A 21,837-nucleotide genomic window follows, 5' to 3' on the forward strand; every position below is an offset into this window, starting at 1 on the left:
AAGTACAACTCGAGCGGCGGTTTTTGGGAACAGAAATGGCAATTTTTATTCTTGAACCGGACTTAAGCCTGTCTAACAGTAATTAATCGATAAAGAGAGAGAGAGAGAGAGCGGGGGGGGGTAAGTGCAAAATTTTTCAAAAAGCCGAAAAAATCCCGCGTTCGCATTCTGCTCTTGCTTGTGTTCGTCAAGTCAAGAGGCAGCCAAAAGATTTTGGTAGAGGAAGTTTTTACAAAGAACTCCATTGATAATCAGTGAAATTGACGGCAAGAAGAAGGGAGAACACAAGAAGAGATCGATTATTCCACTGTTCCACCCGTACCAGCGTTGTTCGACTGAGAGCACAAGAATCACTTGACCGAGAAATTGATGGCATACCAAAATTGTACGACTTAGGAAAGCTTCGTACTACCATTACTCGTTTGGGAGTTCTCCATGGAGATGTAAGTCAATCGATTGAGAGAAGGGAAAACTTGTTTCCACCGATTGGGGAAGCTCTGTACCAACATCGGTAGTTATATTACTTCAACAAGGTAATTCTCTAACCCTTTTGGTCATTTTTCATTATCTAACACTTGCATTTTAGGTTGATGTGTTCTTAGATTCTGTTTCGATTTTCTTCATTCTTTGTTGTTGTTTCCAATTCATTCTTTATCCTCAGTCTCCCCGATGGATCCAATGCTTATCTCTAGATTTTCGTCTCTCAGCCCTAAACTCTGCTTTTTTTGGTATTCATCCAGAAGCTGATGATAGATAGCAAGGCCAACTTAGGATGTTTCTCGTGCAAGTCTGACTACAAAGCTCTCACAGGCCAACCATCTCAGCCCGCTCCATGGGCTTGGATTTGACAGGTCCCCACCAAGGTTATTTTCTTCCTTTGGTCAACAGCCTTGGATAAAATCCTAACCATCGACAACCTAGTGGTCAGGGGCATGCAGCCTGAGAACTCTTGTTGTTTGTGTGGCAATTTTCAGGAATCAGTATTGATGGTGTGCAATCCGGCCGGTCTTTGCTGTCAATGATCTTGCCTCTAAACCGGGTGGCAGGGACCTGAAACGGAGGGAGAAGAGATGCTCCGGGGAGAACCTGGCGTGAGGGCTCCGAAGCTCAAGTTAGAGTCTTTCAAAGGCAAGATAGACTAGATAGCGCGAAAGTTAGCATACCTCGTTTCTGGGGGGTAGGAGCCTTTTATAACCACCTCGCGCACTCACTTCCAGGCTTTTGTCAGATCGGGCATGATTACTTCTGAACTCCTGCCAGTTCGGATGTCATTTCCTCTGGCCGGTCAGAACCGCCACTGATCCTTTGTCGGAGCCGTCTCTGCGGCTAGTAACGACGGTGGCAGGTGGCGGTAGTAGGAGGCCGTTTGAAGTGCGGCTGTCAGGCGTCAGATCCCAAATCAGTCAGGTGCGTCGTCCTCGGATACGGACGTCCTTGGCGTTAGGTACGTTTGATCAGCCTGGTGTTTCGGAAGCTAAGTGTTGGAGTGAGCGAGATGTCTTGAGTTCGGTTTGGGGAGTATTCCGAGCCGCCACGGGCCAGCTCGGGTCACAGCTTTGCGAGGCTTGGGGCCCAATATAGTTTGTGCTCCTTGCAGGGAGCTCGGGTTCTCAGTAGGGAGCTCGTGTTCCTAATAGGGAGCTCGGGCTCTTGGTGGGGAGCTCGGGCTCTTAATAGGGAGCTCGGACTCCCAGTAGGGAGCTCGGGCTCTTGGTAGGGAGCTCGGGCTCTTGGTGGGGAGCTCGGGCTCTTAATAGGGAGCTCGGACTCTTAATAGGGAGCTCGGACTCCCAGTAAGGAGTTCGGACTCTGGGTAGGGAGCTCGGGCCCTTGGTGGGGAGCTCGGGCTCCTAGTAGGGCGGTCTGGAGTTCGGGCTTAGTAACGAGCTTGGATTTTGCTTTCGGTGTTTGCTTCGGGCGCTCTACTGTTCCAAGTTGCTTGTTTCTGCCACGTGTCAGGTAATTGTAAGGTCGGGCCAAATTCCCCTTCATGAATTATCTCATCTACTCATTCGTTGTGCTTTCTCTTAACAGGTTTGGCTTCACTTTTTGACCCTGTTTGGGAGATGATGGATGCCACCCCCTAATGTGCCATCTCTGTTGGCCTCTTGGAAGCAGCCCAGTTTATCGACTAAAGGAAAAATTATCTGGATGCTCTCCCCTCTTGCATTTTGCTGGGCTATCAGGAAGTACAGGAACAATAAGATATTTGAAGCAAAGTCCTCTCCTGTCAAAGTGGTGATCAACAAAATAGAGTGTTCGCTTCTTTAGTGGATGGGGTCCCAAAGGATTTTTTATGATGTCCCCATTCACACTTTCCTGAATCAATGGAGAAATACCATTTACTAATTAGTAAGCTTTTTTTGTGGATTTATGTACAGAGCTGAAAACATTTTTTTTTCTTATTTTTGAAATAGCTGTATAGCAGCCTTGTATATGCTTTTACATGTTTCTAATATAGTAATGCAAATTTCACACCATTTATAAAAAAATTATTTAAAACGTTTCATAATTTCTGGCCATTCTTTTAACTTGTTGCATTATTAGTTCACTTGAATTTTTGTTTTCACTGATTGTCCTTTTTCAAATTAATGCCATGTTTAAGTGAATGGATTCTTAATTCTTGGACAGGTCATCAAAATGGCCAAAGCACTGCAAAGATTTAGAATGAGAAGAGCATTAGTTGTTCACTCGGAGGGTCTAGATGGAATGAGTCCCCTTGGTATGATAGCAAACTACACTGGTTTAATGCACTCCCAAGCTTGGTGTTTGATATTTATATTTTTAGTGTGATGTGTATGATCAACTCTCTGTTAAACTGAACCTTGGCAATATCTATGAGAGAGAGGGAGAGAGTGGGAAGGAGGGAGGGAGGTCCACTGTGATGGATGAATTGGAAACTGTAGGCATAGGGCAATTGTGTGTGGAGATCTCTCCATTTACAAGACAACTTAGTGATTTGAGTAGGGAATTCTGATTTAGTAATGCTCATTTGGAAGTCAAACTTAAAAATGAATAAGTTTATATGCTGAAACAAGGTCCTTGTTTCCTCTTTGTATTTGACCTAGTGATCCATTGAAAAGATTTGGGACATTTAAGTGTATAACATGCTGGTTGGACGGAACTAGGATATTGAACTGAAAAGTTGCTGAAATTTTATGGATATTGTTGCTAAGGTTCTTGTTAGATCTGCTTCCTCGTTTATTGGAGACTTTTATTTGGAGAGAATCGTATTCCGTAGCATTGTGATGTTAAATCACATATGCTGCATTGCCACTTTTTTTTCTTTTTTTTTTGCAGCAATAAAATTAGATGTCAATCTTAAGGTAGACAATTTTTCCCAGGATCTACTGGGCCTAAGCTCTAAAAATATAGATAAAATTGGGTTCCTAATAAGTCCTAGAAAATCATTAGGAGCTTTATTTTATGTGTTCCATGAAGTTTTGTCATAGTCCATTATGGAAATGATAAAAGAGAAGTTTATTAACAGCATGCCTTTGTAATCAGTGTTTGGCAATCTAGTTTGCAAGATTTTGATCCAAACATCTAGTAAATGTTTGAGCGGTCTATCCTGGAGCTGTTTTCTGGCTTCATGGACAATGTTTAATGGAAACATGGAAGTCGACCCTAGCTTCCTGGATGCCTGCTTTTCGTCATTGATGATAAGTATCCTACACAATCTTCTGTATATTGAGCAGATGCTGAACCACTTCCATATGCTGCCTAAGTCAAGTTCTCCCAAATGGACCCCTGTCTATGCATGTTCTTTCTTTACTCTTTAGATTTTCTTTTCTAATGATTGTCCAGGTGCCTCCATTGTACTGTTTTGGCTATTTTTAAGTGTGGTAGTGTTAGTGTTGTTGGATCTAAAAACGAGCAGTTCATGGTATAAAATAAAGGTGGGCTGGGAACTGCAGTTTCTTACCTTGCAAGGGACTGAGCTGTCTTTCTGTGTGCTAGTATTAGATATTGCTTCCTTGTAGGTGATTCACTGCTAGGTGGCAAAATCAACTAGGATTCTGGTAAATTACAAAATGTCATGGTTTACTTTTTGGGTTTACTATTTTCTCTTTTTGCCATTTTATTTTATTTGTTTATTCATTCGTTTTGATTCTATTTCCATTTTCCACCAATATTACTTTTGTTGTCTTTGATTGTAAAACATGACATTGTTTGCAGACTCCAGCTGAAAGAGTTAAGGCCAAGATGAAACTTCAACTCTCACAAACTGGTATACTTTTCTTCCATGATTGTAAAACTTCAACTCTCACAAATAGAGTTGCAGCAGCAGTGACCTCCCCAAACTCTTTCTCTCATTCTCTTCCCTCTCTCTCTTCTTTCACTTCTCTTCTCTCCCTCTATCTCTCTCTACATCATCCTCAACATCTACCGCTGTCAATCTAGATCCAGCAGGCACTACTATTTTCATAGCCACACCTGTTTCATCTAGTACTCTCGCCTGAAATCAACTATCCGATGGTTTTCCTTTTCATCTTCACGATAGTGAACCCACTTCACGTAGCAGGGTCCATGGCAAATGGGGAGAAATCATCTCTTTCTGGACTGGTGGGGGGCAAGCGCTGGCTGCTTCTATCTGGAATCAAGCGAAGATTCAGACCGTTCAAAAACCATCTGGGTGAGAGTGTATGGTCTTCCTATGATACTGTGGTGCCCGAGTGTGATCAAGAACATAGGGGATGCTTGCGGTGGTTTCATGGAAACCGATGACTCCCCTGAGGAGCTTTCAACCTGTGAGTGGGTTCGAATGAAGGTGAAAAGGTCTGGGAAGATTCTTGAAAAATTGGAGGTTGTTGTGGGGGAGTCGCTATTTGAAATCTGTATTTGGCCGGAGTTGCTGCCGACGGTCCGAAGTTGGACGCAAGAGATTCATGAGAACAGGCAGTTCCGATTGCAGGGAAGGAGCTCAGAAATCTCTAACAGGGTGGTCCTAGAAGACGAGGGAGAAAGCGCACTGCCGCAAGAGTTCCATAAAAGGTCATTGAGTTTCAAACCGCCACTGAGTAGCTCGCCGAAGGTCGATGGAGGGGAAGAAAATGGTCGTGGGATCAATCTGATCCGTCCACAAGCAATTCTGCTAGACGGCCAGAATTAATGAAGGGAAGAAGTGGGGATTTTCTGAGGGTGGAGGATTTAAAAACTCTCATAAAGCAATGCATTAAAGAACTACACGCGAAATCAGACGTGGAGGTCTCGAGGTTTAAGGGGAGGGAGGCTTGACAAGGGGCCGGATCGGATTCCAAGGAAGATGAGGAGATTCAGATTTGGACTTAGGTTCCGGATCTGGGTCAAGCTAGATTTAAGTCCTTGTCTACCCGCTCTATTTAATTGGCGAAGAAACTTGAAGGTAAAATGTTTTTTAGTGAGCCTCGGTGGTCCACTGGTAGACAAACAGATTATAGTCCGGTTCGGTTGGAACCGACCTGGGTTAGTCTACCATCCAAACAATAGTTGAATCCAAGTGTTGGTTCTCCTCTAGCCCACATTCCTAGCCCTGATAATATGGTGATGGGTGATCTGAGTTAGGCTGCTACTTCATCTCAAAAAGTTCGGTCTTCTTCAAAAAGTGCATGGGAGATGAACAACAGGCGGCAACAAAGTCAAGAGCTACCTCTGGTGCTAGTGGAAGAGATAGTGGAAGAGACTCCGTTGGTGGCGACCCCTATTGCGGTGGTGGGTAATGAGGTTCATAGTGGGAATGTGGGAAATTGTCTTGATCAATCCAAAGAGTTGGGAAATAGTGGTGTAAGCCCCAAGCAAATGAGGAGAAGCAACAAAGAAGTCTTGTTAGAAAAAAGGGGAAAGCGAATTCATTAGCCGCGGAGGTAGGCAAGGACAATAAGTCTGAAACTAATCAATCTTCTTGGGTGACATCGAAACTTCTGGGGCTGGGGACTTTCTTGGGAATTTCGATGGAGGGGATGGAAGTTGATACTATTAAGTTCTTGGAAGGAATTGAACAAAGAGTGCTTATGGAGAGGGGGAAATTGGCGGCAAAAAAAGGGGGATTAAAAACAAAGAGAAGCAGAGAAATGATGAGATTAACTTGGGGTTTGAATGATAAGGCGGGGAGCAGTGAAGGGGCTGCAAGGGGGTCTAAGAAGATGTGAAGTTTGGGTGCTTTTCTTTAGTTTTTTCTTATGGAAGTGAATTCTTTCTTGGAATGTTAGAGGACTGGGGTCGGGAAGGAGGATGATGGTATGTGATTCTTTTAAGCAATTGAAGTCTAAGATTGTCTTGCTCCAAGAAACTAAGCTGGAGTGGGTTGATGTTGCTATAATTCGAAGTGTTTGGGGGAGGGTCAGGTCAGATGGAAGGCCTTGGCTGCCTTGGGGAGTGCTGGTGGAATTGTGAGCCTTTGGGACCCTACTTTCTGTTCTTTGGTTTCTTGCAGAATTGGTAATTTCTCAATCACTCTGAGACTGAAACTACAAGATGGAAAACTTATTCAAGTCACAAACGTTTATGGTCTTGTTGATGCTAACTTTCGGGTGGCTTTTTGGGCGGAATTATCAGATTTGAGACACCCTCAGAACTGTCCTTGGGTGATTGGGGGTGATTTTAATGCATCTATTTTGGTGGATGAGAAGAATACAGGGGGTAGAAGAACTGGTTCAATGAACATGTTTGCTGACTTCATAAACAGTATGGAATTAATGGACGTCCCAATTCAGGGTAATAGATTCACTTGGACCAATAACCAATCTGTCCCGACCCTGGTTAGGCTGGATAGATTCTTGGTTTCTTCAAACTGGGATTAATTCTTTCCTGATTTCAGACAGCTTACCCTTCCCAGACCGATGTCCGACCATAGCCCTATTCAGCTTGTTTGTGGTCTCCGTGAGATAGTCAAATCCCTGTTTAAGTTTGAAAATGCTTGGTTTGAGGAGGAAAATCTTATCCCCTTAATCAGCTCTGTGTGGAATGAGTTGCAAGTGGAGGGCTCTAGTTCTTTCGTTATAGCATCAAAATTAAAGATTGTCAAGATTTGGAGTAAGGAGAAGAATATGAAATGGGTTATTGATAAGAAGGCTTTGTTGAGCACCATTGTAGAGATTGATAGAGCTGAAGAGGCGGGTCCCTTGTCTGAAGATCTGAGATTTAAGAGGTCAATAGCAAAAGTCATATATGATAAGATGGCAGTTGAGGAAGAGAGGAAGTGGAGACAAAGAGCTAAATCCATTTGGCTTAAAGAGGGGGATAAAAATACAAAGTTCTTTCACAAAATGGCAAATGCTCATGCTAGGTTCTCTTCAATCAGCAAGCTGGTGTGGGAGGACAGGTGTGGTGAGTCTAGTTCTGAAATCAAATTTGTAGCTACTTCTTTCTATAATAACCTTTATAAAGAGAAGTGGGTTCAGAGACCTTTTCCCTCCGAGCTCCAATTTAATAAGTTAAATGAAGAGCAGAAAATCTGGTCAGAGAGACCATTCTCAAAAGAGGAAATTAAGGGTGCAGTAAAGAAGCTAGAAAATGATAAATCACCGGGTCCTGATGGGTTCTCTAATCTATTCTATTTAAAATGTTGGGATATTGTGAGGAGTGATCTGATGCAGGTGTTTTAGGCATTTCACATTAATGCCTCCTTTTAGAGAAGTCTGAATGCAACTTTCATCACTCTTATTCCTAAAATTGAGGGGGTTGTCAATATAAAGGACTTCAAGCCCATTAGTCTCTTGCACAGTTTCTACAAAATCTTGGCTAAGGTTTTGGCTGAAAGAATGAAGTGTGTGTTAGGCAGTGTTATCTCTTGTAACCAAAGTGCTTTTGTCTCGGGTAGACAGATGGTTGACTCTGTTCTCATTGCTAATGAACTATTGGAGTCCAGAAGAAGAGAGGGGACCCCAGGTGTTCTGTGCAAACTGGATATTGAAAAAGCTTATGATCATGTTAATTGGCACTGCTTGGATTGGAGAAAATGAATTTTGGGTAGCTTTGGAGAAACTAGATCAAAGTTTGTGTTAAGACTCCTATGTTCTCCATCTTAATCAACGGACAAACGACGGGGTTTTTTGGAAGCTCAAGAGGTTTGAGGCAAGGTGACCTCTCTCCCTTACTCTTCATTTGTGTCATGGAAATTTTACCTCTCTTTAGCAAGAAGGCTATTGAGAATGGGCTTTGGGAGGGCTTTGCAATTGCTCTGGGAAAGAAAAGGTCAATATTCTTCAATTTGCTGATGACACCTTATGATTTGTTGATGCTTCTCCTAATCAACTGGAGGTGGTGCTTGGAATTTTGAGTTGGTTTGAGGTGGTGTTTGCCCTTAAGGTTAATTTGAGTAAATCTCAGATTATCCTTGTAGGTCTTGTTACAAATCTAGAAGTTTGTGCAGAAGTTATGACTTGTCAGACTACCCATCTTCCAATCAAGTACTTGGGTCTCCCTCTGGGAGCTAAATATACTTCCTTTCAGATTTGGAATCCAATGGTTGAAAGAATGGATAAGAAATTGGCTTCCTGGAAAGCTAAATACCTTTCTTTTGGGGGGAGAGTGATTTTGATTAAGAGTACTCTTTCTAATTTACCTACTTACTTCATCTCCTTATTTCCTATTTCTTCCAAAGTGGCTAACAAAGTGGAGCAACTTCAGAAAAACTTTCTCTGGAGAGGTTGGGAGAAGGAGAAGAAGGCTCATGTTTGTTGAAAACTGGGATCAAGTGTGGATGGTAACTCTTTCAGTTGGAACCTAACTTGTAGTGCATAAAGACCAAAAGATTCAATTTGAAGCTCCTTGATTTTCAGCCATTTTGGGCTTCCTCAAGCTTTATGGGACATGAGTCTTTTTGGTTTCCCATCTTTCATTGTCAAATAGAAAAAGACCCTCTTGTGGTATAGCAATCTTTGAAAAGCTCGAAAGATCTTCTAAATGGACTTGCCAAATAGACCCTAAATCATCATTCATAATTACCCCAAGGGAATCAAATCTATTATGATGTAGACAATGTTTTCGAACTGTCGTTAACCCAAATGGTCGGATCGTTTGCACTGGAAACCGTTCAGATGACCGGTTCCGTTTTACCCTAAACCCAGTCTTTGGTAAAAAATTGTTGAATTAGTCTACGAACCGTTGACCCAGATGGTTTGACTGTTGAACTATTCAACCTAGAGAACGGTTTGTAGTTTATTACTTTGACAAGTTAGAGCAAGAATGAAAAGAGAAGAATGTCTCTCAGATCTGAGATCAACTAGAGAGAGAGATCAGTTGAGGAATGTGTGAGACAGTGAAAAAGATTTGAGAGATCTCACATTTAGAGATCTGGGAGAGCAGTTTAGAGTCTAGATGACAGATCTGAGAGAGAGAGAGAGAGTGAAATCTGAGACTGAGAGAAATCTCAGATCTACTTTCATTGCTACCGTTATTTATGTTGTAGTTCGCCATCGCCATCGCCATTGCCGTCGTTGTCGCCATTACAGCTTGCAAGTGACCTCCTCCTCCTCTTCCTTCTTCTTCTTCTTCTTTTTCTTCTTCTTCTTCTTCTTCTTCTTCTTCTTCTCTCTCTCTCTCTCTCTCTCTCTCTCTTCTAAACTCTGTTAACCATCGAGAGCTTCTCACATCTCTCTCATTCTCAAACAGTCAAACCTTTTTTCTCTTGTATTTATATGCATCTTACCCTAATATTCCCATCTAATGAGTACGATGACATATCACCAGTTACAATATTTAAATTGTTCGAACCATTTGACTCGGACATTCAAACCGTTGACCCGGAAACCAGTGGCCAGAACGGTTCCGTTTGCAGGTCAGTTTTTAAAACCTTGGATGTGGATGGAGTTTTTAGTTCTTTACAAGTATCTTAAGACTTTTTAAAAGCCCTTTAGTGATCATTTGTAGTGTTTCTTTTATATTTGTTGAGTACACTAATAAAAGAAGAAAAATGACTTAATTAGGTTTGGATCAAATTATCCTTAATTGGGTTTCAGGTCATGTTTGGATTCGACCAAACCCTTGCCTACACAACCCACCAATAGTGATGATCATGAGTCAGATTAGGTTTCTACAAGCAGTTAATAGCCTTGAGGCCTACCTAGGCCTAATAAAACATGTTCGAGTTTGGTCCTAGGCCAAGCATCTAGGCTGGTCCATATGAATATACAGGATTTGTATTTTAAAACAAATAAAGTTTTAGCTTAATTTTATAATCAAACTACAGAAAATAAGCTTCAAGAAATTGCAAAAAATATATTAAAGTTTATTTTGTGTATAATAATATGTTATACTATATATGTTTGGTAAAATACTATGCCATAAATGAAAGATACTATACAATTACCACACAACATTAAGATACAATACAAATAAATAGACATTATAGATATATTATAGTATATATTATAAATATACATACAACTTCTGGGATGGGTTAGGTTTGTCGGACATAGGGCTTAGTTGGCCTGAGCCCAACATGTATTATGTGCAGGCTTGATACGAGTCTGATATAGACCAAGCTTGAGAGAAATTTGACTTCCTTGGCCCAAGAATTTGCAAGCCAAGAAGGTCGGGTTGATCATAAATGATCATCCCTACCTATCAACATCCTAATCCCACGTTTGTAAATTTAAGCACATCCCTAAAATTAGAGTGAATAGTGTCAGTCCATAAAAACAAATAAGAATTGAAATGGATGATTGTAATGTATCGTATATAGAAAATGGATATTTTTTTTTGAAATCTAATCATTAAATGCTTAGCACAACTAATTAAATAAAGGTAAATTTTTTGTTTGGTAATTGCAATCACCTCCCCTGTAACTTTCTAACATAGTTGCAAGTATATCCCCTATTAGATTCCTCTAACAAGAGGCATGAAAATGTCAAAAATACCCATGTAAGTACATTTTACAAAATGTTTATTATTCCAATTTTCTCTTCACATCAATTGCTATCCCAAATCCTTCCAATCTCATTTTAGAAATTGATTTATTTTCCCAATTTTCCCTTCATATCAATCACTCAAAGGTAAAACTGTAACTTTTTTAGTTCATAAAGTTTGTATATCTATATATTTGTAAAATCCATCCTCAATAATAACTGAATTGGTATTTTGAACATTTTTGTGTTTGTTCTTAGATGGTTCTAACAGGGGATCTACTTACAACTATGTTAGAAAGTTCATGGGAAGTGATTGCATTTACCAAATTATAGGGGAGGTTTCAACAATGGTTAGAAACTTTGGGTGAGATTTCAACAATCTACCTTAAATAAAAATCCCATTATTCATTCAATGTAACAAGAAGGGTGGGGAAGCCAACTAGAATGGATAGTTGAGAATGATCAAACCTAGTGTAGTATCATAATCGAGTCTAGGGGTTGGGTGTAACTTTCTAGTTTTGCCCATTAATCTCCAAGGTCCAAGGCAATACTGGAAATCTGGTCCGATTCAAAGATTCAATTGATCCTACACTGCATGTGCCTAGGGTCTCATCCTGGCGGCTGAGACAGGCCACCCCAACCGACTTGGTGGCACATCAATGTCAGCCTTATCAAGATAGGCCTCCCCAGATCGACCCACTGGCTGTGAACATTCTAAACTAACACGAGTCTCATTAGGTGTCCAGTTTAAGGGTATTACATAGAAACATACCAAGGGAACATGAATCAAATATGTACTCAGTTGAGGGGTGTGTGAGATAGTGAAAAAGATCTGAGAGATCTCACATTTAGAGATCTGGGAGAGCAGTTTAGAGTCTAGATGACAGATCTAAGAGAGAGAGAGAGTGAAGTCTGAGACTGAGAGAAATCTCAGATCTACTTTCATTGCTGCTGCTATTTATGTTGTAGTTCGCCATCGCCATCACCGTTGCCGTCATTGTTGCCATTATAGCCTGCAAGTGACCTCCTCCTCCTCTTCCTTCTTCTTCTTCTTCTTCTTCTTCTTCTCTCTCTCCTCTCTCTTCTAAATTCTCTCAGCCATCAAGAGCTTGCAAGCCAAGAAGGTTGGGCTGATCATAAATGATCATCCCTACCTATCAACATCCTAATTCCATGTTTGTAAATTTAAGCACATCCCTTAAATTAGTGAATTGTGTCGGTCCATAAAAACAAATAAGAATTGAAGTTGGTCATTGTAATGTATTGTATATAGAAAATGGATATTTTTTTTTTGAAATCTAATAATCAAATGCTTAGCACAACTACTTAGAAAAAGGTAAATTTTTTGTTTGGTAATTGCAATCACCTCCCTGTAACTTTCTAACATAGTTGCAAGTATATCCCCTATTAGAATCCTCTAACAAGAGGCATGAAAATGTCAAAAATACCCATGTAAGTAGTTTTTACAAAACGTTTATTATTCCAATTTTCTCTTCACGTCAATTGCTATCCCAAATCCTTCCAATCTCATTTTAGAAATTGATTTATTTTCCCAATTTTCCCTTCATATCAATCACTCAAAGGTAAAGCTATAACTTTTTTTGTTCATATAGTTTGTATATATATATATATATTTGTAAAAACCATCCTCAATAGTAACTGCATGCATTGGTATTTTGAACATTTTTGTGTCTGTTCTTAGATGGTTCTAACAGGGGATCTACTTACAACTATGTTAGAAAGTTCACGGGAAGTGATGGCATTTGCCAAATTTAAGGGGAGGTTTCAACATTGCTTAGAAACTTTAGGTGAGGTTTTAGCAATCTACCTTAAATAAAAATCCCATTATTCATTCAATGCGAATAGGGGTGGATTCGAGCCGAATAGTACCAGGTTCGAGCTCAGCTCATGACTATTCTACAAGGCTTGAGCTTGAGCTCGAGCTCGGTTTGAACTAGAACCTTGAGCTTGAGCTTGGCTTGAGTCAAAAGTTCATAAGCTCGAGCTCGGCTCAGCTTGACTTGGCTCATTTTGTATTTTATAAAAATATTTTATTATATATTTAATAAATATTTTATTATAAAAATATTTAGAAAAAATATTTTATAAAAATAAAAGTTATGTATATAAAATTATTTATTTTATATTTAAAAAATTAAGAATTATAATAATTAATAATTCTAATATTTTTATTATATATATATATTATTTTCTATAATTTTATTTTATGTATATATCTATATTATATATTAAATATCAAATCTGTATATATTCGAGCCGGTTCGCAAGCCAAGCTCAAGCATCTCATGAAAAGCTCGGCTCGTTGCCACCATCAAGTAATGTGATAAATGTTGCATGAAATTAATCATCCCATAATGCTGTTCAGAATAAAGTATTTGAGTACATAAAAGAACTTTATTAATGACAAAACATTTAGGCTATGATTATAGAGGCAATAACAAAGACATTTTTAACTGCAAAGAGACCTTACTACTAAATCTTAAATTTTACATATTTCTAACCAAACATCATTTATAGAAGAAAATGAATGGATAGTTGAGAATATTCAAACATATGAAGCCAACAATTTCAGTAGTATTTAGAAAGAAAGATTACTCCATTGGTGTTGAAGCTTGTCTTGCACTACTAGTCCCAAGCTCAAAGGGAGGGGGAGCATCAGGTTATCATTTGTCACAAAAAGGTGGGACTTAAGTCATTTCAACAGAAGGGTGGGGAAGATCAAGAACATCAACAAGAATCATAATAGTGGGGTGGAATTAGACAATGACATAAATAGAACCTTTCTTAGGAAATTCATGAAGGTGCCAACTGGCTGAGTTGGTGATGTAACATGTTCATTGTAATAGAGACCTGGATCAAATTCCATCTTCCTTTGGGTTAATTGGTGTTTGGGAATGAGTTAAACTCCCACCCCTCAGTTGTTTATCCCATTTGCCTAGAAAAATCTTTCAACAACTTCTCAAGAGCTGTATAAACATGCTCAAAGTTGTATATAGGTATAATTAACCAATTTATTATTCACTATTGCATATATCATATAGAAGCTCCACTTTCTTTTTCTCTCTTCTGGTTTCCCATAAACTTAAATTGGTAGTGTTGATTACAATAAATTTCGTCAGTTGAGTTGCTAGCTAGCTTACAACCATGGATCTTGTTTATTCTTTGATATTTAGTTGTTGATTGATTCTTTTTATATATAAGTAGATATGAAATTGGTAGCAGATAGATTTTTTTTTTTGCTTCTCCTCCATTATTTCTCACATATTCTCATCTTTTCTAGTTCTCTTCTTCTCTTCTAGTTATCTTTATAAATGCATGTAAACAAAAGAGACAAAATGGAGCATTGACATACTTTCCTTCCGAAATTTCATTTTTGTTTTGGATAAAAAAGTTATGAAAAGCTTAACCTCATCCATATAAGTGTCATATGATCGCATATTTAAATAGTGGTTTTAGTATGAGGATATATGTTGTATAAAGTTAATCCTTATACCTTTCGTTGAAAATTTTAAAAATTTCTCATTGAATGTACTTTAGATGGATAGTTTGGATGATCTGACATCGATTGCAATTGGTGGTGCTGCTTCTTCTACTGCTACAGTACTAGAGTCAGCATTGCCTTAGTAGATGAATATTTTAATTATGTTAATAAAGAACCATTCAATAGTCAAGATGTACAAATAATGATTTATTAAAATGCCTTTATCATACAAAGGAAATTGATTGTTATAATCAACTTAGAATGGGAAAAGAGTCATTTGCAAGGTCGATAAAGATACTTGATAAGCTTAAGTTATTCATAACTTGGGGTATTTTTAGGCTTAGTTGTTGAGATTCTAGGGTTAATTTGGGTATTTATGAGTCAGTTTAATGCATTCGGATGTTTTGTCACTTTTCAGGTAACTAATCGCCAAAGATGAAGGTTCTGGGCCAATTTGGGACAATCTAGGGTGAAAAGGGCAACACTTCATGTTAGACAGTTGTATGCCATTAGCTCCAATCAGAATGATATACATTATGAATTTATTGTAAATGAATAAAGTACATATTTGATTTATGTTCCTGTGGTGGGTTTTTGTGTAATACCCTTAAATTGGACACTTATGAGAGTCGTGTTAGTTTAGAATGTTCATAGTCATTGGATAAGTCTGGGGAGATTTATCCTACCAAGGCTGACACTGGTGTGCTGCCAAATGTTGGGGTGGCCTGTCTTAGCTGCCAGGGTGAGACCCAAGGCACATGTAGTGTAGGATTAATTGAATCTTTGAACCGGACCAGATTTCCAGTATTGCCCTGGACCTTGGAGATTGATGGGCAAAACTGGAAAGATACACCTGATCCCTAGACTCGATTATGATACTGCACTAGGTGTCAGATTGGGCTGTCTTTGATATGCCAATCAGTGAGATCCTTAGCGGGGGTCAAAACCTAGGTATGTTGGGACAGTCTGAGAATTCATCTGAGTGGGTGATCATAGTAACAGGATCAGCCCATTTGTCGGACATAGGTAATGAACGGAGATGCACTCTCTCTGATGGAAACCAAGACTACCGGTAGCCGATTTCAATCGTTGAACTTTTGTTTTGCAAAATATATTTATATACTGATATACATATATATATATTATAGTATCCAAATGTTTGCAAAAGGGTTTTAATTCCCGGGATCCATGTGAGTAGAGAGTGCAACACTGTTCCTTGCAGCCAAGGGAGAGGTCATCTCTTGTCGGGAAGTGTTTGATCATTATGGGATAAGAGGTTATGTGTAAGGCCATTGAGGGTAATACCTAATGGGCTAATCTTGCATCTGCCCACAGTCCCTGGGTGTTACAAGGTGGCTTGGCCTAGAGACCACTTAGGGTAAGTGTTGTGCCCATAGAGCCCATGTGATGAGTTTCAGGGGGCGCACTGTCCATAACAGTGTATTCGGCCAGGCCTTGTAACAAAGGCTGGGCTGAACCCATGTAGCTAATGTGTAGATCAATGTTTGGGTCCCACACCATACAAGGAACCCAACTAGGCAGCAGTTTGGAAGGATAAGTGAGCGCATAACCTTATTGGGCCTAAAGCCCATTTCGAAATGGGCTGATTTGATCAGTTAAATGAGGGGCGAATTCTAAGATTAGATTAGTTGATAGGATTGGGTCTTAACCCTATCCACTCAGCGAGTCCAGATCTGAATGTGATTCATATCTGGAAACCTCCTAATAGGATAAGGGGGGGCTGATCTAATCTACAGATAAGATAAGGGTTTACCCTTATCACTTAAAGGGAATTCTGATCCAAATATGATTTGGATCAGCAACTCCTAATGGGATTAGGAGCTGATCCCTTTAAGGTTATAAAAGGAGGAGGGGGCGGCAGCCTTTAGATACTCATCACATTCTGTCATCAGAGCTGAAATCACAGAAGAGAGAATTCAGCATCACTGCGCGAAATCTCTCTTGCCGCCTCCTTCCTACTGTCGCCATATCTGCCAGTTCGATCTCCTCTTGTCAGTAGGAGTGATCAAGATTGGATCTTGATATCAGCCCTTTGTAAAATGGCTGATTGGAAGAAGTGCTCACGTGCCGTCCAACTGATTCTTGCAAAGGATCTGGTTCTTTAGAAGAACGCTGTTGATTCTGCTCCATCCTGCACTGTGTCATCTTCAGTGGGAGCAGTTTTTGGTTTCGTCCTTGGGCGTGAACACCTCCATTGGGAGATACTATTTCTCTGTATCAGGTATATCCCTTTCCTACTGCTTTTGTTTAGATCTGGTTCGGTTCATGGTTCAAGATTGATCCTTGAAAAATATGACTATTTCTCTGTAGTTTTATGGCATGGGCAATGAAGACTCTAATGCTCACATCGCAAATTTCTTGGAAATCTGCGATACCTTCAAATGGAGTTTCAGATGATGCTATTAGGCTGAGACTTTTTTCTTTCACCTTGAAGGATAAAGCTAAAGCGTGGTTAAATTCTCTACCAGCAAATTCCATAACCACATGGGCACAACTGGCACAGGCTTTCTTGGCTAAGTATTTTCCCCTAGCTAAAACCGCAAAGATCATCAAAAAAGACATCACTACCTTTCAGCCATTTGAGAATGAATCATTGTATGAGGCTTGGGAAAGATTTAAGGATTTATAGAGAAGCTGCCCTCACCATGGCTTACCTAAGGGACTTTTGATTCAGACTTTCTACAATGGAGCCACTCGCACTACTAGAGATACTATTGATGCTGCAAAAGGAGGTTCCTTGATGAGGAAAACTATAGATGCTGCTTTTGATCTCTTAGAGGAAATGGCAGCTAATAATTATTTGTGGCCAGCCGAGCGGCTAAATCCACCTAGACAGGGAGGCAAATCAGAAGCAGACTCCATACCGTCCTTGCAGGCTCAAATTTTAAGCTAAATCAAGCAATTGGTCACCATGAACGTGCAAGCCAATGCCATCAACAATTCTATGCAACCAATCTGTGAGTATTGTAATGGTATAGGTCATGTTAGTTCTGACTGTTGTGATGGAAATTTTAATTTTGTAGGAGGGAATTTTATGGAGCAATGCAACTTTGTGGGGAATCAATTCCAAGGAAGGCAGGTCAACAACCCTTACTCCAACACATATAACCCAGGTGGAGAAACCACCCCAATTTTTCATGGAGTAGCAATAACAACAATGCTGGCAGTTCCAGTTTCCAAAACAACAACATGCCTAGATAGCAAGGACCATCAGGATTCCAGCCACATCCTCAACAGGATAGATCAACTTCTTTTGAAGCCAAGCTAGATAAATTCATGGACATGATGAGTAGCAAGATGAGCAGCCGGGATGAGGCCCAGAGAAGGATGGAAGCTAAATTTGATTAAATTGCAAAGAGCTATTCATCTTCAATTCACAACTTGGAGGTGCAGATAGGCCAACTAGCCAATGCTGTTTCGACTAGGAACTAAGGTAATTTACCAAGCAACACTGAGACTAATCCAAGGGAGCGACTCAAAGCAATTTCACTAAGGAGTGGGAAAGTGCTGGAGCCAAAGCAAGATGTGTAAAGTAAGAGGACAAGTACAGATGTTGAGAGTCCTTCATCAACCAATGCTGAAATCTATGATGAAGAAACCAGTGATAAGTCATAGGGGAACCAAGGTGACAAGGAGAATCACTCTAATGCCCAACCTTCACCCTATGTCACATAAATCCCTTTTCCTCAAAGACTGAAGAAGCAGCAGACTGAACAACAATTTTCCAAATTTTTGGATATTTTTAAGAAGCTGCAAATCAATATTTCTTTGGATAAGGCTCTTGCCCAAATGCCTCAATATGCTAAATGTTTGAAGGAGATCATCAATAATAAGAGGAGATGGGAGGATCACCAAATGGTCTCATTGTATGAAAAGTGCAGTTTAATCATCAACAGCAAGATGCCTGCCAAATTGAAAGACTCAGGGAGTTTTACAATTCCTTGTGTTGTTGGTAGCATTGAGTTTCCTAAGTGTTTGTGTGATTTAGGTGCTAGCATTAACTTGATGCCTTTGTCTATTTTTTGGAAACTTGGTCTTGGAGAAGTGAAACCTACCTTGATGACTTTGTAGTTGGCAGATCATTCCATTAAGAAACCTCATGGCGTGGTTGATGATGTACTTGTGAAAGTGGACAAGTTTATATTCCATGTGGACTTTGTTGTGCTCGATTTTGAGGAGGATCGTGATTGCACCTTGATCCTTGGCAGATCGTTTCTAAACATAGGGAAAGCTTTGGTTGATGTGTATGAAGGAAAACTGACCCTTCGAATTGGTGATGACAAAGTGGAGTTTAACATGTCCAAGGCTATGAAGCATCCTATGGAGGAAGAACATTGTATGAGAATTGATGTGATCAATTCATGTGTGAAAGAAGTATGTCAAGTTAGTGAGGTAGAACAAGATTTTGAAGATGATGCAGTGGCTGGCAATGCTTGTGACACTGAACCTTTTGCTAAACCTGAATTACTGGTAAGAAGTGCTAACCCCACTCCTCCTTCTAATGAGGAGCCACCTAAGCTTGATTTGAAACTTTTACCATCACATTTGAGGTATGCATTCTTGCTAGATGATAATACATTGCCAATTATTTTCTCAAACAAACTGTCGAATAAGTAGGAACAAAAAGTGTTAAATGTGGTAAGGCGTAGGATTTAGGCTTTAGGTTGGCAGATTTCTGACATAAAGGGCATTAATCCTTCTATTGTGATGCACATGATTCACATGGAGGATGGATTTCATGCCACAGCTGAGAGGCAAAGAAGATTGAACCCGCACATGAAGTAGTGAAGAAAGAGATTGTCAATCTTCTTGATGTAAGTATTATCTATGCTATTTCTGATAGTTCTTGGGTCAATCCTGTTCAGTGTGTACCCAAGAAAAGTGGTATGACTGTTGTGAAAAACGAAGAGGGTGAGCAGGTCATGCCTATTATTGCTTTCTGGATGGCTATTTTGGATATAACCAGATTTTTATTTTTCCAGAGGATCAAGAGAAAACCACTTTTACATGCCCATATGACACTTTTGCTTATAGACGAATGCCTTTCGGGTTGTGTAACGCACTAGCTACCTTTCAGAGGTGTATGATGGCCATCTTCTCTGACATGATTGAAGACATAATGGAGGATCAAGAGAAAACCACTTTTACATGCCCATATGACACTTTTGCTTATAGGCGAATGCCTTTCGGGTTGTGTAACGCACTAGCTACCTTTCAGAGGTGTATGATGGCCATCTTCTCTGACATGATTGAAGACATAATGGAGGTATTCAAGGATGACTTTTCTATTTTTAGTGATTCAATTGATCTGTGTTTGGCTAACCTTGACAGGGTTATTAAAAGATGTGAGTAGACTAACCTTGTTCTAAACTGGTAGAAGTGCCACCTTATGGTGGAGGAAGGCATAGTTTTGGGCCACAAAATTTCCAGCAAAGGTATTGAGGTTGACAGAGCTAAAACAGAGATCTATGAAAAGTTGCCACCTCCTACATCGGTAAAGGGAGTAAGAGGTTTTCTTGGCCATGCTGGCTTTTATAGGCGATTTATTAAGGATTTCTCATCTATTGCTAAACCTCTTACTAATTTGCTGATTAAAGATGTCCCTTTTCAGTTTGATGATGCATGTCTGAATGCTTTTCGCAGGTTAAAATTAGCGTTAGTATCTGCACCAATCATCTCACCACCAGACTAGTCTTTGCCTTTTGAGATTATGTGTGATGCCAGTGATCAAGCTATTTGAGCTGTGCTAGGGCAAAGGAAGGATAAGATGATGCATGTTGTGTATTACACAAGCAAAACTTTGGCGGATGCCCAGCTCAATTACACAACCACTGAGAAGGAGATGTTAGCAATGGTGTTTGCAGTGAACAAATTCAGATCATATCTGCTTGGCTCTAAAGTAATAATTTATACTGACCATGCTGCTCTCAGGTACCTTTTTGCCAAGAAGGATGCAAAGCCACGACTCATTCGCTGGATTTTACTCCTTCAATAAATTGATATTGAAATCAGAGATAAGAAAGGATCGGAGAATGTAGTAGCGGATCACTTGTCTAGGTTGGAGGGTGTTGAGAAAAGAGATGTTGAGCCTGAGATCAATGAGAACTTCCTAGATGAACTCCTTCTAGATATTCAACATTTGAGTGCACCCTGGTATGCAGATTTGGTAAATTATTTAGCTTGTTATATTCTGCCACCAGATTTATCTTATCAGCAGAAAAAGTGGCTTTTGTCGGAAGCTAAGCATTTCTTATGGGAGGATCCTTACCTTTACAAGATTTGTGGTGATAATATCATTAGGAGATGTGTGCCTGAGGAAGAGATGCTTGACATTCTTACTCATTGCCATGACTCAGCGTATGGTGGTCATTTTGGTGCAACAAAGACAACTACTAAGGTTCTAGAGAGTGGGTTTTTCTGGCCTACATTATTTTAGGACTCTAGAGGGTTTGTTGCTAGATGTGATCGCTGCCAGCGAGTGGGAAATATCTCCAAGAGAAATGAGATGTCATTGACGTCTATTCAGTAGATTGAACATTTTGATGTGTGGGGAGTTGACTTCATGGGTCCTTTCCCATCCTCACATGGGAACTGTTACATTTTGGTGGGAGTGGATTATGTCTCCAAGTGGGTTGAAGCGGTTGCATCCCCCACCAATGATGCTAGGGTAGTGATTAATTTCTTGAAGAAGATTTTCTCAAGGTTTGGAGTTCCTAGAGCTATCATTAGTGATTCTAGGGTAGTGATTAAATTCCTTTGGGTTAAGTTATTCATAAGAACTTGGGGTCTTTTTAGGCTTAATTGTTGAGATTCTAGGGTTAATTTGGGTATTTATGAGTCAGTTTAATGCATTCGGATGTTTTGTCACTTTTCAGGTAACTAATCACCAAAGATGAAGGTTCTGGGCCAATTTGGGACAATATAGGGTGAAAAGGGCAGCACTTCGGCTCACAAAGAAGCAAGACCCAGCTGAAAATCAAAAGAACAGCAGTTCGGCTCACCAAAAACAGTAGCCCAATTCGCAGCCCTAGAGGGGAGAAAGGCGGCTGCCATTAGAGAAGAGGAAAGGTATAAAATGAAAAGAAAAAGAAAGGATTAGGGTTCAAACCCCAAAAAGAAAATTGAAGAAGAGGAATTGCTAGAGAGAAGAGAGGGCTGTTGAATGCGAATTGGAGAAGAAGCACAACAAGGAGATCGAAGATTGATGTAAAGATTCATAAGTTGTCTTCTTCTTTGGTTCTACAGTTTAGTAACCTAGATTCGATTAGGGTTTCTTGAGGTTTCTCTATTGAATCTTTCTTCTTTCTTTCTTCTATGCAAACCATGATGAGTTTTTATTCTGACTTGTAATTAATTTTTAGCAGATCCGATTGAGTGTGATTTAGTCTTGGGATTCTTGATTAGGGTTTCGATTTATAGAATAATCTTGGCCGAATTGTTCTTACATCTTGGATTACATGAATTACTTGAGAAAGAGTTTAGGTAATC

General features: G+C 39.8%; 1 protein-coding gene, 1 long non-coding RNA gene and 1 other non-coding gene across 4 annotated transcripts; 2 read left to right on the top strand and 1 right to left on the bottom strand.

Annotated features, from left to right (window-relative positions):
• Positions 1-130: 130 nt before the first annotated feature.
• Positions 131-2,824, top strand: LOC104585645 (uncharacterized). Of its 2 annotated transcripts, XR_016076013.1 has the most exons (5): positions 131-533; positions 741-863; positions 975-1,959; positions 2,035-2,352; positions 2,632-2,824. It is a non-coding gene; the product is annotated as an uncharacterized LOC104585645 (long non-coding RNA). The 2 variants fall into 2 exon arrangements; XR_733338.3 differs by lacking the exon at positions 2,632-2,824 and having other exon boundaries at positions 2,035-2,506.
• Positions 2,825-5,595: 2,771 nt separating this feature from the next.
• On the top strand, positions 5,596-7,583 carry LOC148804443 (uncharacterized). The gene is made up of 4 exons (XM_088901364.1): positions 5,596-5,804; positions 6,189-6,323; positions 6,413-6,643; positions 6,797-7,583. Exons 1-4 carry the CDS (start codon positions 5,596-5,598, stop codon positions 7,581-7,583), a joined length of 1,362 nt encoding a protein of 453 aa, XP_088757490.1.
• Positions 7,584-16,894: 9,311 nt separating this feature from the next.
• Positions 16,895-17,001, bottom strand: LOC148804444 (small nucleolar RNA R71). The gene has a single exon (XR_016081573.1). It is a non-coding gene; the product is annotated as a small nucleolar RNA R71 (small nucleolar RNA).
• Between the last annotated feature and the right edge of the window lie 4,836 nt (positions 17,002-21,837).

This window comes from Nelumbo nucifera, chromosome 1 (genome assembly GCF_055504915.1).
Source record: "Nelumbo nucifera cultivar China Antique chromosome 1, China Antique-T2T, whole genome shotgun sequence".
Classification (NCBI taxonomy): domain Eukaryota; kingdom Viridiplantae; phylum Streptophyta; class Magnoliopsida; order Proteales; family Nelumbonaceae; genus Nelumbo; species Nelumbo nucifera.

Bases quoted from the DNA above. Each gene is read 5' to 3' on its own strand.
- LOC148804443 (XM_088901364.1), top strand. From the start codon at position 5,596: ATGAACAACAGGCGGCAACAAAGTCAAGAGCTACCTCTGGTGCTAGTG. The intron at 6,324-6,412 runs GTCAGATGGAAG...GGTTTCTTGCAG, and splicing joins AGTGTTTGGGGGAGGGTCAG to AATTGGTAATTTCTCAATCA. The intron at 6,644-6,796 runs GTTTGCTGACTT...TCCTGATTTCAG, and splicing joins AGAACTGGTTCAATGAACAT to ACAGCTTACCCTTCCCAGAC.